General features: G+C 38.0%; 1 protein-coding gene across 3 annotated transcripts in view; it reads right to left on the bottom strand.

The window, feature by feature from the left end:
* LOC146489711 (uncharacterized) overlaps positions 1-15,979 on the bottom strand; it is a 109,101-nt gene that overhangs the window by 22,813 nt on the left and 70,309 nt on the right. For all 3 annotated transcript variants that reach the window (XM_085104075.1, XM_085104080.1, XM_085104066.1), the window contains 10 exons: positions 15,592-15,737; positions 12,812-13,060; positions 12,067-12,344; positions 8,346-8,451; positions 7,568-7,912; positions 6,982-7,014; positions 6,462-6,585; positions 6,218-6,289; positions 1,349-1,420; positions 52-123 (listed from right to left, as the gene is read on the bottom strand). In XM_085104075.1, the coding sequence (XP_084960201.1) occupies positions 52-123; positions 1,349-1,420; positions 6,218-6,289; positions 6,462-6,585; positions 6,982-7,014; positions 7,568-7,912; positions 8,346-8,451; positions 12,067-12,344; positions 12,812-13,060; positions 15,592-15,737 (1,497 nt within the window). The remainder of the gene's footprint in view (positions 1-51; positions 124-1,348; positions 1,421-6,217; positions 6,290-6,461; positions 6,586-6,981; positions 7,015-7,567; positions 7,913-8,345; positions 8,452-12,066; positions 12,345-12,811; positions 13,061-15,591; positions 15,738-15,979) is intronic.

The raw sequence follows: 15,979 nt of genomic DNA, 5'->3' as shown, positions 1-15,979 counted from the left end.
GTTTTCAACTGCCGATATTGCTTATTCATAATAATTCAGAGTTATACTTACAAAGTCTGTAAACTGTACAAATTATCCAAAATACCGTGAGACAGGGTGGAAATAAAATTCATGCCAAGCTTCCTAGAACAAAGTATAAGAAAGAGGGTTGTAAACTATCGCAAAAGAAGAAATATATAAAAGCCACAAAAAATAGATAACGACTTATTACATTCTAAATATAAGCTGCACGAAATGTAAAGTATGATTCCTGAATGGTTTGCGCGGGAATTTTAAAGAGAAAGGTCGACACCTTTCAAAAGTAAGAAGCGATTACGGTTATTACTGATCCCCACTAAACAGGGAATGCGAGGTAACAGGAGCGTTACCCTTTACGTTTTGTTAATCTCCCAATACCCGATAAATTGTACCAGAAAAATACCCACCAGCATGGAGATAGGCAATGCGGAACAAAGGTTTCTTTTGTTGCCTAATTGAACAGGACGGGAGAGTAAGAGGAGTCCAGGGTTCTCTCAAAACAATTTTAAGACTCTTAGAAGTTATAAAAATGAACCATTCATTGTATTCAGGAGAATTTTCTCTCATAATTTCCTGTAACGCTCGATCACGTGTATGATTACTGACTAAGAGAGAAACTGAAGCAGACGCAAGAAAATCTTGCGGAACACTGGAAATTGTTGCGAAATATTGTTTTATGCAGTGTGATGACCAAATGATGTTCAAACCAAAGACTTAATGAAACGCGATCTAATCAGGGTCTCAAAGAGGGGTCTTTGTTTCACTGGAAATCCGAAAATTTTGATGTGTAACCCAGTCCATATAATGCGAACGCGCAAATGTAAGTACTCCATGTAGAGGTATTCCACTTTTCCACTCCAACCGATTGAGACGGAAATCGCCGTCTTTTTTAACAAAAGTTCAATCTCCATTTTTTTTTTCTCCTGGCCACATCATCATGTAAGTTTTTTAAACTAATGAGATGCAAGTTTGGAACGAATGGAAAAAAATCGTTTCCATTTGACACGGATAGCTCTGGAATTTTTCCAATCTAACAATTTGATAAATGGAAAGTACGCTCGTCAAATATGATGAACCCGGCTAAATGGGGGCCTGGAGTAAAGCCATGGAGCCATAGAGCCCCAATTATTCTATTTTGTACCCATGGATCCCTGAATATTTTGGCCCTTTGCCATGGGCCCTTATTTAAATAAACCCCTTTGAACCTGTAGAACATCTGGAAGGTGATTGGACGTGTGAAAACTTAGCGGCCTCAGCACTCTCTGAAATTATGTGAATATTTCAAAATCGACAGTTGAGCTGTATGTTGCATTACAGTGCTTTAACTTACAAAGTTTCCAGTGTAGAGGCATTTGGAAATGTTCCTCTTTCTGTTCTGAAAATGAGATTTTCACTCAGATCCCTGAAAAGATTAAAATGAAATTTTAAGCAGTTACATATTGACACTCTGCTGAAGTTTGACTTTTGACAAGATATCCAAGTCCTTGCGCCGACTTTGAATGTCTATAATTTAAATGTTGTAATTTTTTTTTTAAATTTTTGAGTAAATTCTATTCAACTTTGTGAATTTTTCATACATTTAACTGGGTTGGTTGTGAATATTTTCCGATCAATTTAGACGGTTTTTCTTGAGTTTGGGAAATCCAGAAATCCAAGATGGCTGAGGTTTAGCAACAATGACGTTTGTTTTTCCCACTTCGCATCACGTCATCACTTCCTGTTGCCGACCCATCTTATCATCCTCCAAGTGTCAATGTTATAGCTTTAATTAAATTCTGGGAGTTATGGAGGATAGCGGCGCCTAAACTCCCCGGCAAGAGAAGACTAAAGAAAGACCGGTCTAAATGTAGTCAATCATTATTACTAATGTAAAATACATGTGATAAATATTTGTATTGCACCTTTTTACAAAAAAAATTATCGAAAGCAGGTAACAGTCTAAATACGAAAATAATATTAATATATGCTATACATTAAAAGCTAATCAGTTCAGTTAAAAATATATATATCAGTTTCAAGGGACGATTTAAGAGCGGCTTCCCACAAATATCGACCGAGATCAACTTTTGGTGGCACAAGTCAAAAAAATCGATTTCCCTCATATTTTGCTCATAGGTAGGCCCTAGTAAGAAACAAAACAGGCTGTAGTTAGTTTTTTCAAATACGGCTTCCTTACGCGTAAAAATGCGAAAAACGATTTTCAACTCAGTTGAGCCAAAATCCGAGTTCCGCCGGAAGGAATTTTCCTTAACTTTGGCCGGCCGCGTATCAATCCACAGTCTGTCACGGATCTTGAAATAACATCTATTGTTTTTCTAGGCCTTCTTCTTCTGTTCCACAGAAAAACATTCAAAACTTACGTTACTTTTATACCCGAAACTGATCTAGAACAACATGCTATAAATGCAAATATTTAACAACCAAATTTTCGAACTTAAATACCGGCAATTTTACCCATGGGCGATAACTTAGATTATCACAAAATGACTTTGTATGGCTTCACTGTGTACTTATTAATCATAATATCAAAACAAAGGTTTGGGTAAATTATTTTAAGTGACTCGCAGGGCTTCGAATTTATCACCTACCCTATGGAAAATCTGGCATTCGCATTGTAAACAATGGCATGACATAGCCGGTGACCGCGAACTACGATAGCCAAAAGAGATTCAAAAACGTGCATTATTTTCAGACATAAAGGTAGGGAAACTAAGCTGATACCTTAATTAACAATCCAACATAAGATTTGGGCATCTTCTTCATCTATTCGTGCTCGATACAAGCATAAAATTAGTGTGTCGACGACGAGATCATTTTTAGTATTTCATGATCATTTCATGCACGATTTAACAAGAATTTAGCATCGAATTCTTCATTAACCCGCACTGGGGTTATTTCTGTACTCTTACCCTCTGAATCAAGAGAACTTTGACAAAACAATCCAGTTTACGAATTAATAAACATTTCTATATTTTTCCAATAAACAACTCGCAAGCTACACAGTTGCATGACAACCATGAACCGGAAGTGTCACCATAAAGATTTCTATGTTTCGATGTCTTCTTCTGCCATGATGATTTGAAATTGGAGATAAAGACGATTTTAAGCGACTAGTTTTCGTAACTAATGTCCGTTTGCTTCCATACTTTCGCACGCAAAATAAATACTCAGAAACGAGCACATTATATTCGAAGTCCAACAAAGCATTTTTAATGCCGTCAAATTTGGTCGGTATGTTAATTGTCCCCTTTAACTCATCCACACCTGATAACGAGGAAACGACTTCTTTCTGGAGGGAAACGAAAAATAACTAAAACAGAACATTGTGGCAATGTCACGAAGTAGCAATAAGGACACGCTACGGCTCCTATATACATTTGGTATTTCTGGGCGTTTTCCATTTACCAAGATACTCCAGAAATTCCGGTTGGGTTGTAAATGGAACATGCTTTTTTTGGTTCGCTCCACTGAAAAATTTCCGGAAAGAATGGAACTTGTAAAAAAGAAGTCCCGTTTTCCCGTTGGAAACTTTTCCGATGGAACTGCGTGTTCCATTTATGAGTTTCACAAGGTTTGACCAGTTCCAGGCTGTTCACGACCATATCTTCGGTAAGGAAATATGGCGGCTTCTTCTACTGCTCGATGTGTCACGGCCTAACTCCAGATTTTCAAACGTTAATTAATCACAACTGTGACATGTATGTCAATGGTAAGTAGTATTTATCGAAGAAAACATTACATCTCACCCTCGGGTTCTTTCAATGTTCCGATTATCTCCCGCCTTGAAGCCTAAAATTTTGCATCTGTAATTAAACAAGGTCTTTTGTCATTCACCCTTTCACAGCAGCTGTTTCGAGTGCGTGTCGTTGAGGAGCTCTTCCTGTGGCTTGTACTTCTCTGCACAGAGCTTCAATGGTCCCTCAAATCATCCTGGAGTGGCTTTTAATATTTTCATAAAATCCTTGATTTTGGTGAAGATCGCGTCTCATATACGTTGCAATCGTCGCCAGGATAGGAATGTCATCATCATTTTTTGAATTCACGACTCTCTTCTTCCAAAGACTGACTCAACAATTTCGTTTAACCACAACAATTGTACCGCCATTTTGTATTTTTTGTGCGGAATACATCGGACGGAGAAGGAAATGGATGGAACATGTGTTAAATGGAACACGTTCTTCACCGATAAACATTTCCCACCGAAATTCTCGGAATTTTCCGGAATCTTTTGGTAAATGGAAAACGCCCGCTGTGTCTACCTTTTCTCCTATTTATCTAGGAATACCGTAAACTGCCTCTTGTAAGCCCTGGGCCCGTTTCTCGAAAGTCCCAGTAACTTACCGGGCCCGATAAGTGTCTTTTGTGATAAATGTTTCTCAAAAGATAAGCCCAAATCGTCATCGTCTTGATGTTTCCTGGCGTTGAAAACGTGGCCGAATGGGCAAGAATAAGCTGACCTTCGTTCCCTACATCTTGAAAACCATAACAGGACTTGTGCTGGTCAGTGACACACTGAGGACAGCAATTAGTTAATTACGTTCATCTTCACATAAAGAATATTTCAGGATCAAAAAGCGCAGCATAATAACATTACTAATAACACGAGTATTGACCACTATCTTGGTTACGGCCTTTATTGTTATTACTTTTTTCGTTAGAAATGTTCAGAATTCTGTCTTGTTTTTTTTTTCGTTGTTGTTGTCGTTGAGTGTGCGTGTGCTTTCTTTTGCAAATTTAATAAATAAACTAAAACACGCAGTTTTTGCATCTATAATTCACTAATCACGAGCTCTCATTTTTAGATGTATGAAGATTGGAAAACTCTATAGACAATGTTTTTAAAAACGGAGATGGACCCTTTATGCTATTTCTCTGCCCTTTCTTTATTTACAGAGATCTAAAAAACTCGCTCATGATCAACGGACGAGTGAAACAAACACTACTTCGAACGTATATTTCACGCAAACGATGCAGTTTAACATAAGAGTCGAAACTTTTAATCAGGTTAATGTAGTTCAAATCTGCTCCGTTTTACCTATTTCTAGTTTAATTTATTCATGGCAGTGATAAAGAAAGAGGAAAATAAATTTTCCAATTATTTGTTTTAACACAATAATATTACACAATAACGAACTGGACTCCGCATCAGAGCGAACGGTACTCTGAAATTTCCAGTTATGAAACGCAACCGAAATATATGTTTGTCCGTAACGCTACCGAACTTTCGATTCAAAGATTTTTCTACTGCGAATGAAAAATGCTTCCTTTTAAATGTCGCTTCATTTTTTTTTTTTCTAAAAGGAAAAAAATATTTGTACCCGTGACAGTGTGTCACGCCATCTTTTTTACACTTCGATGGCCAAATCTCAAGAAAATGCTGATAAATCTGAAGCCTAGCGGGTCATTTATTTTCATTTACCCAGAGTTTTGTTTTTATATTATGATCAATAGGTATACAGTGAAGCCATAGAAAGTCATTATAGGGAAATCTAAGTTATCGCCCGTGGGTAAAATTGGCAATGTTTTAGTGCTAAAATGTGGTTGCTGAAAATTGGCATTTATGGCATGCTTTTCTAAACCTATTTCGGACGTAAAAGTAACTTAGGTTTTAAATGTTTTTCCGTGAATCAGAAGAAGAAGACCTAATAGAGCAATAAATGCCATTTGAAGGTTAGTAGCAGTCTGTGGATTGATACGCGACCCGTCGAAAGTTAAGGAAAATTCCATCCCGCCGAAAGCGGACTTTGAGCTTAACTGAGACAAAATCGTTTTTCGCATAATTACGCCAAAGGAAGTGGTATTTGGAAAAACTAACTACAGCTCAGTTTGTTTCTTACTAGGGACTACCTATGAGAAAAATATGAACAAAATCGATTTTTTGACTTGAAACACCACTTGGTCGATATTTGTGGAAAGTCGCTCTTAAAATGCTCGAGGATTCCTGGTTTATGCATTGTGACCGGAAAAGCATTATCGCTGAAAGATCGCAGCATTTTACCTCGAGGATGATCTTGGGGAATGCCATTATTGGAACGCAACTGGAAGGTAGATCGTTTCCTAATTGACATCAGATTGCTAATATACTGAGGTGAACGGCCGGACAACGAATTATGTCATGATCATGCCAAATGTTTCTTTATTCTAATAACATATTAACTGTTCAGTGTAAACCAAGTAAATACGCATGCCTTGTACTTACAAGTACTTCAACTTTGAAAGGCCAGAAAATGTTTTCCTTTGCAGGTAGGAAATTTTGTTTCTCTGGAAGAGTCTATGGAAAAAAAACGATTTGTGTTAAACTGGCTTCAAGCACTGTTCGATAAGGCATCTAAGAGAAAATGGCTAAGAGAAAAACTATACTGTCTACTGAAGATATGACACTGAAAATTTCAGTTTACCTTCTCAATTAAAATTACTCCAATAGCTATATATAATTGTCTTACATTGCAGCTGCGTTGGAAGGAAGTTTTGCGGGTACAGCAGTCAGTTCTTGGCCTTTCTTAACAGTGATTACCATTTCTCGGCCATTGGATGAAATGGGATTACACTCACAGCTGGAGGGACAGCCTTTAAGAGAAGACAAATAAAATGTGCATAATGTGAAAACAAACTTGCATCATTAAGCTTTTGCTTTTACTGCTAAGCTCTGTCTAGTGGACTGAGACAGCTGTGCTGAGAGAAGTAAAGACAATCCAAGAGTGGTATTCAAAGCACTCCAATGATGAATCATGCAAGAGATATTGTAAATATTTTTTACTGGTACAACTGTTTGTTAAATTAAAAGTCACACCGCAATTTGAGAGAATTCGACAACCAATCATGTTTGATTTGCATCCAAACAACCTTTTTCATTCCGTAGCTGTTGTGTAAGTAACCAGACAATCCAACGATAACTTAGCGGATCATAGCGGTCTTAATCAAGTGTAAGCCTATTAATTTCCTTTCGAGTATCTTTCTTCCTACCTATGTAATGGGTGCACTCTGTTTGGCCAGCCTCTGCGAAAGGAAATATGCAAATAAGTCATCATCATACAATCAACGCATGCAAATTAAGCAGAACGCACGGCTCATCCGAGCTGATGCCTGTCCTGAGTGCTAAGTCTTGCCGTTGTGCAGTCATCGCTTGGTCCAAAACGCACACCGTAACTTGGACACAAATTGTAAACGTGATATATTTCGTTACCAATTGCTGGATGAATAAAAAATCCAACCACGTAGCAAATTTAGGGTTCTGAAAGTTTTGGCTCTCTCTTTCCTTTCTTTCCCCTGGACCTGGCTATGATTTGTTCGTACAACCCATTGTAACATGAGGCGTATGTGCAATGTAGGTCGATACTAGTAATGCTTTAATGCCTGTACGGTTTTGTTAGTTTTTCAGTGGTATCTGTGTCTTATCACCACTTATGGAAATGTTGGTCGGAGTACAGATACGGTAAGAACAGTCACTTTCTCGGCTCTTCCAAACAGTCTGTTTACGTTTTGAGGGAGAAGCAGATTTGATAGAGGCAGTGGTAGGCACACACATGCCTGATTGTATTAGGACTCCTACCTTTCTCTGAAGTGTAATATAGTTTCATCCCAGACCTTGTGACTTTGCCATTGCTGACAAACCTTATCTCCATTACATTTGAAGATGACATGAGAAAAGTGGGAAATCGTTGCCCACAATATCTTCCAATTTTTCTCCTTCTTCTTGCCGGCCCGCTGTAAACTTCTATAAAGTCGTTATAGCAAGAGGGATGATCTTCTAACTGAAACTCCAAGAATCGCAGTTTAATGATGTTTCCACGTGGAACATGGATTGTCCAGACACAGCTAGTTAGAGGTGGATAGTAACCAGGGTAGAATGGGGAGAAAATAAAGCCTGACGAATTGGTAAATTTTCTCTTGCATTCTGACAAAAAAAAACGATGAAACTCAACATGAATTAAGTATTTTGATTTACAAACAATAGTTTATATGGAAAATACCATGGTATTTTTAAATTCGATTTTAAAAATCTGACAGGCGAGGCGAGGAAGGAAACCAACAAAAAACATTCCAGTTCTACACTAAAATACAATCGACATTGCTAGCTTAACAATAAAATCATTATTTAACGGAAGTATATACACTACTGACCAGCCACGTTTTTGACGGGACTTCAAAGAATACATTGTTATTTTTATCATTTTTTTTTATAACTTCCTCTAAAATGAAGTTGCAAACCAGACCTTGTTCTATAAGAACAAACCATCTTCGTTTACGTGTAATAAATCAAAATATTCAGTCAATGCTTTGCTATAAGTGACCCTGTGTTATGATATCCTTTTTTTTTTTTTTTGTACCTTGTGTTGCTCTGAAGGGAAATGGATGGCAATATCCCGGAATGGTGTGAACACCTCTGACGCTCACATAACCAGGTTCATTTCCCAAATCGGCTTCAAAAGAAACCTGTAGAAAAACGTTAAACATGTTTTATGCAACTTTATTTAACGCGGAATCGAAAAACAGGCATATTTCATTTTGACAAATTTTTGTCACACATAAAGCAGACGAAAGCTATACTTTTCACCGATGAAAGACGACTAGCGCGTAAAATACCTAGATGTTACGTGAAATTGTATCTGGGAGAAAAAAGCTTAGAAAAGTAAAAATGGAAATGGGTTTTTCTTTAATTTAAGAATTGTAGTCTGGAGATCAAACATAATCATATTGGCTAACTAACCGGAGAAAATTTGGCACCACATTTTTTTTTTTCGCGATTTCTTAGAATTCTAAACCTCTTTTCTTAGAAAGAAATGGCATTAGGGTAGAGGTAACCCCATCCTCGGTCCCAGAGCCTACGATCTTCTGGTCAGCGGTTGGATCGTAGGCCCTGGTAACAGCCGTTACCAGATGTCGTGAATTTCACGACATCCGGTAGCGCACGCTCAGTGTGATAAATTACCATTGCGCTTGCTCAGTATTATTATTGCTCAGTACTGCTCAGTATTAGGAAATAAAGACAAATGCGCAGAAGCGTAGTATTTTTCACCTTATAGCGCATCAGGTTTTCGACAGCCAATGAAAAAAAAAGATATTTTTGGATGGACCCAGAGCCACTCGTTCAACAATTTAAAAAAAACGTTGGGGCCCTGGGGACGAGAATGAGGTAACCCTAGCTATAACTGGTCACATTCTCGTCCCCAGAGCCGCCTGGTCCTCTTTGCCGCTGGAGGCTGGGCACGAGAACCAAGTGGCTCTGGGGACACAGGATTACGGAAGTCCTAGATTCTAGGACTTCCGGTATTCATGTATGAAGTCTTGAAATGTCATTAAATTTAGTGAGAATAACATGGCGGCTGCCAGAGGCGATAAGTTTATTGAGATACTGGCGAATTTTCTGCGTCTTCTTATTTTGGAAACGATTTCTCTTCGAAAGCAGCTTGGGAACGCAATTAGAATTATTCTCGAGAAAAGGAGGGATGTGTCACGTGTCTCTGCCTTCGACAAATCCTTGATATTCCAGCTTTTGCCCTTTGTTCTGACTCATGGCTGGAGGTCAGTGACTCCATCATTTTGGTCGCATCGCCGTTGAATGCGCTGATGCGGGATCAGATATCAATCTTGACAGCATAAAACTACCACCTGCAATGATTCTTTGAGGCGAATCGTTAGACTTCTCTGTATCCCAAATTGAAGGAATATTAAGTGTATTTAAGTTTATTGGAAAGAAAAAGGAAGGTTTTGGACAGTGTTGAGATTAGGGAAAAAATCAAAGCAGCTGTAGTTGATGAGGCACATCTCATTGCAGAATGGTAACAAGTTTTATACTATTTCTTTTCACAATAAACACATAGCTACTCTAGAACTATATAGTTTGTGATCAGCTTAAATCACACTATACAAACTTCTGAGGGTTAATCTGTCATTATATTAAAGTTGTACAATGTTATGCAAATCATTAATGGAAAAATGACTACAGTACGTTCGCATTTTTAGGATGGAACTGCTGTTTCAAGGGCTCGATTTATAACACAGATGGACCATCTGATGGATCATTCAATAATTTGTTTCTATGATTATTACACCTATTTTAAAACCACTGGTGATCCTTGCAATCTGATTGGCTCTCAACAGTGTGGTTTATTCAAGAATCGCACAATTTTTTATCTCCAAATCGCATCCCTTTAGCCACATGAAAATAAAGTGAAATAATAATAACCACTTAAAAATCGGGTTTCTTGAAGCAGATCAATAAATATTAACATTAACAAAAAGAAGTGTGATGGGTGTAATAAATTATTAAATATTGAACTTTGCACTTCACTCAGTTCTATTAACAATTATGCTTTTAATAATTTTAATACATGAATTCCATCAGAAGGATATATAATCTGTGCCCATACTGTTATACACAGATAACTGATTATCAGACAAACTAGTAACACTCCATCTCTATTATTTATACCTGCAAATTAACTACTATACAGATTCATCGGGTTGGATTATCCATCTCTGCTGTAAATTCACCCATTTTGACTTCAGCACTCATTAAGTCATTCACTTATTATATTACACATTGACATTTGTGTGTTTAATCATGTTATGTGTCTGTAGCCTTCAAGAGACTTAGTTGGGTTCAATGAGTGTTCCAAATATTAAGTAAATTAAAAAGTTGTTCTAAAACAGACCAAATGTTGAATGCAATAAATTATTTAACCCTCTCCCCCTCCCCAAATAAAAAAAAATCAGTAGTTGCAAAACAACTGCATATTAAACACTGTTGATAATTAATAATATTCATAGGGAAATAATTATTTTTAGACCTGTTTCTAAGTATGCTAAGTGCCATGTTTCCAAATGCACTGACAGTAACAGCAACAGAGAAAACAAGGGATATAATTTCAAATTCCTTAGGGATGGTGTAATTGGCACTGAAAAGCCCCTTTGGGGAAGTGGTCAATAAACGTATGTATGTATGTATGGTGGATCCTGTCATCATATCATTGAATTGAACTCAAACAGAAAGAACATATTTTACACTGCTGCTAGATACCAACATACATGAAATAGAGGCCTTTTCAGTGCTGCCTTATCAGTCGCAAAGCTAAAGGAGCTGAGGAGCTGTACTTTATTACAAGTTAGAAATTTGTGAGGAATGCTCCAGCCATTTGTGATCGTCACTTGGGCGAGAAGCAGTTTGCACCGATAGGCTCGGGAAATTTGGCCATTCATTGGCGTAGAACTGCGAGTTCTTTCACTCTTGTCTCAGCCAACGAAAGCTTCTGCGAAGATGGACTCTTTTCCATTTAAGACTGCAATTCGTAATTTCTTTTATCTTGTAAAAACTAGGTTGACAGAGTTTGTTAGGAAAATTATCATCGAGCGAAATTTCCCTTCCCGATAAAAACTCTAAAGACTTTTGCCAACTCCACACCGTGTTTCCTTCACGAAACTATCGACAGAGTGGTTTCTAATTAAACCCGTTTGATCATAACACCCAAAGATGTTAAAAAAATTTGCCAACGGCTTTTTTCAGAGAATCTTTAGCGATTTTTTAGCGTCCGCCATCGTGCTGCATTTCATTTTGTAGCTACTTTTATTTTTCGCGCCAGGCCGCCAGTCGCCCATCCCACGCTCTGCCGCTAACATTTTCACTTCCGTTTTTGATTTTTATTGTTAGGAACTAGCCAATCAAATCCTGTGTCCCCAGAGCCTCCTTTCCCTCGTGCAAAGGCCCCGCCGGCTAAGAGGGACAGGAGGCTCTGGGGACGAGAATGTAACTGGTCACTACTAGGTTCTATCCCCTATAGAGGAAATGGTTAGGAAATGAAACTGCCCATGAACATTTTCACAAAGTTAACGTTAGGGGAACATATAAGGTAGAGTTATCAGCTATTTTAGCTTCAGTCAGACTTAGAGGTTAGTGACCAAGGAAGATTGAAATGGAAACTGGGCTTAGGTTAGACAAGCACACTGGAAAATTCTGAAACTCCAAACCAAGCCTTTTTATAATTCAAACTGCAGAGATTATAGAAGTACCATTGAGTACTCAGCACAAAGAAAGCTAATTGTTATCCTTACCCTGTATTTTGCCACACTCGGTACTGCTATTCTTCCATATTTCCACATCCCATCTGTGTTGTTTGATTCGTTCGCTGCCCACATTAACCTCCTCGTATGATGTGGCAGGTGTAGCGTTTGGTAAAGACGAATGACCCGTCTTCCAGAGCCATACATAAGATATCTGAACCGCACGCAGACAGAGTGACCTGTATAGAATCGCTCGTAAAGTGGACTTTTAAATACAGATGTTTCAGGTGACTGGGAAGTACTGTTACTGGATACCATGTAGCGATAGCCTATTTGGAGAATTACAAATACAAAAGCAAGAATTGTTGTGATACGAAAGCCAATATTTAATTAGGACGCACTGTACTTGATTAGAAAATTACATTCTAAAAGCAGTGCCTGTCAGCACAAGGTCCGTTTGTATGACTTTATGACGTTGGGTATTTTTCGTCACAGTTATGGGCTACAAAGTAACCAATGCATGCTAGATATAGAATATTAGCAAATCTACGCATTTTAGGTGAACCTGTGTGATTTTAGGACCGCTTAAATGTTTATTGGTATTGAGACTATTCATTATGTCCAATTAGCCCAAGCGAGAGTTGATGGCGTGATCAGGTCATATACAAAGGGCGTTAGGGTTTCGGTTGTTTTCTGTTCAATACTTAATTATATCCTGTTTACATGAAAGGTAAAAAGTCTTCACGTAAGCTTTAAAACATAGTTTTATTTCATGATATAAGTTCGAGTTACCCACCTTCGTTGTCAATACACAATGCCGGTTTTTGAACGTTTACATCTCCAACAATGTTGTTCTTGAAACGCGACCAGGATATGATGGAAGTTAGAAGGTTCACACCACAGCCTTGTGACATCCACTTTATGGCACTGCTATCTAGGTATTTGTTAAAGATGTTTACGTAGCTGATCAATCCGATAAATTCGCCAGCCTTGGGATCAACTTTTGTCTGTTCCTCTGTTACTCCAATTATAAACTCACCCCTTCCTGTGGACGATAAGTATCAATGTTCGTTACTTTCTTTTGGTATTGATACGATTTGGGGGAAAACGTACGACATACGACGTCCGTAATTCCCGGAAATAAAAGATGAACAGTGGAAGTGACCCATACGCATAAGCTTTTTACTCGGTTATCAAAATACATTTATTCTTGTACCACGCCATAGTGAAATCACAGGACAACCAAATGACTTTCTAACAAGTTTTTTTCTAAGTTTCATCTATCATAAACAGATCGCTTAATCCTCGAAATAAACTAATTTGTACGTATGCATGATTGAACGCCATCTTTCTCACTGAAAATTCGTTGGGATTTACCTAAAAACCGGAATCCGGAATACAAAAAGGGAAAATTGGTCGACATGAAAATTTCAATGAAGGTTAAAGTCACTTGGGAAACAGTTTTTATAGCTCTTGAAAAATTACATAATCAGTTAGGAGCCCAGTGAAATTTTCGAAAGTTGCTTCAGATTTCAATTGCTGCTATGGCGTTTATTCTAAGACCGTCCCTTTTAAAACGTAAAGCTTTAAAACAGTTCGTTTGCTCATTCCTTTGTCGACGTTTCTCTCTTGGGAGAACGAAGATCTGTCGAGCTTCAACTTAAAGCAGCACGAAAGATCACAAAAAGAAAAGCATGAGCGCACTGAAGTACGGGCACCCGATTCTTTAAAAAAAATCGTGTTTCGAGTCAAACATTTGTGAATAAATTTGATGTGGCACGTATAGTCAATGTCCATCTTAAAATTTTTTGGCCATTAGTACTTTATGCCGTCTGGGTGGTTTCATTTAAACAAAACTAATTGACCTTCGCAGCCAAGGAATGTTTTTGTGTCTCAACGTTTGGCAGTTATTGGATTAATACTAGTTTTGAGCAGTTTTAACGCTATTTTAATTTCAATATTTTCCACTAGAAATATAGCCTGCGTCGCAGACAGCCTATACAATCCCTGGTATATATCGAGTTCTCTTATAGGTCTTGAGTGCTGCAACGCAGGCTACTAGAACTACAAATAAAAGAAAAAGAATCCATAAATAAAAAAAGTCAACAATCAAAACTGGCTGCTTGTAAGAAACAAGAACTGCATGCATTCCAGCGACCACTTGGTCGAATTTCTGATATTTTGTCTGAAGATACCCTTGGATTAACTATTTTCTAAAATCACATTTTCAAGGTCCAAGGTATTTTAATTTTAGGAGGTCTTTCCATGATAACGGCGCTACTTTCCTTCCGGTACGAGTTCACTCCAGTTCCCTCTTGTGGCTCTGTATTCGTTTACATGGCATTCATGAGGGAGCGAGTCATACCAGTGCGAGTTTACCCCGCGGTCAGTGTACCGGAGCGAGATTTTCATTCCGGTACGAAAACTCATTCCGATATCGTGTAAACGCGGTACGGCCGTTCGCTCAAGGATGAAATCACTCTCACGAGAGTATGAAACGAGTAGCGCATGCGCAGTCTTTGATATTCAATTCAATATGGCGTCACAATCACGTCGGTCGACATGAAGTGTCCCTTAATGTAAACACGGCATAAAATCACAATTTCATACCGGCATCAAACTCGTACCGCTGCGAGTTTTTACATGTAAACACCCCCTTAGAGAAAATTGCAAGAGTTTGAAATGCGGCTTAGGTGCGGTCATGGGCCGATGAAGAACGCGAAAGTCTAGGTCAAAGGATGAAGCCCCGTTCACGGTGTAAGATAGACCAATGAACTTAAAACTTTACACAAACCTAGACCAACTATCCCACAAATGATGAGATCAACATATTTTTTTTAGAGCATAACAGGAAAGAAATCTGGGATCGAAAAACATTGAATGGCTGTCTTCAGTCAGTCTGATTAATTTTTATGGCCCAATTTGTGATTTATGGAAACATTTCCGGGATCCAGATGTCAAGTGTTTGTGAATGGGTTTTGATCTCAAAATTCGTGATGTAATTGTGAGCTGCAAGTATCGCACGCAAATTCGATCTTTCCTGAGTGGAAAAGAGTTTGGATCAGTGCTTGAAACTTGGAACAATTAAAATCCATTTCTTTGTCTTTCGAGATAGGGGATTTAATTTAGAGAAAATTACATACCAGAAACACTTTAATTTTAGTGAATATAAGATTTGGTTTCAAGGCCATTTTGGTAGCGTACACAAACCTTCATGCTTTAGAAAGAAGCAAGCGAGTTTGGAATGTTTATTGTCTTAATTTTCTTGTGGGATTGTTGGTCTAGGTTTGTGTAAAGGTTCAAGTTCATTGGGTTATTTTGCACCGTGAACGGGGCTTCATCCTGTGACCTAAATTTTCGCGGTTTTCATCGGCCCGTGACCGCACCTAGACCGCATTCCAAACTCTTGCAATTTTTTCTAAAAATAAAATACCTTGGAACTTGAAAATATTATTTTCGAAAATAAATAGTTAATCCAAGGGTATCTTCAGACAAAATATCAGAAATTCGACCAAGTGGTCGCTGAAATGCAGTTCTCGATTCATACAGGCAGCCGCTATTAAGTAAATCACATACCAGGAATAGCTTCTCCATCAGAAAAACTGCCACTTAGTGGGAGAATTGAATTGTCATTGTAGATAGTAACTTTTCCTCCCGTAGAAGCCCAAACCATACAAATATGATGCCAAGTGCCGTCGTTTGCTTTTGAACTCGTTTTTCTCCTAGATGAAAGCAAATAAAAAGAAACAAATTACGAATATAAGCACATCAAAAATAATAACCATTATTGTCAATCCTCAAGATGTTGCCTTCAAGTTTTGCTGATATACTATATACTTCAGTGCTGCTCAAAATGGAGTAAATGGGAGTTTTTTCCCTAATAGATAATTACAGTGCTTATTTCAGGTATCTACAGCATGTTCCACATGTTTTTGGCACCGCCACAGTTGTGAATTGGAGGTAT

This window comes from Pavona decussata, unplaced genomic scaffold, assembly GCF_977016875.1.
Source record: "Pavona decussata unplaced genomic scaffold, jaPavDecu1.1 SCAFFOLD_4, whole genome shotgun sequence".
Classification (NCBI taxonomy): domain Eukaryota; kingdom Metazoa; phylum Cnidaria; class Anthozoa; order Scleractinia; family Agariciidae; genus Pavona; species Pavona decussata.
Note: the sequence above shows the minus strand (reverse complement) of the source record. Positions and strands in the feature narration are given on the sequence as shown.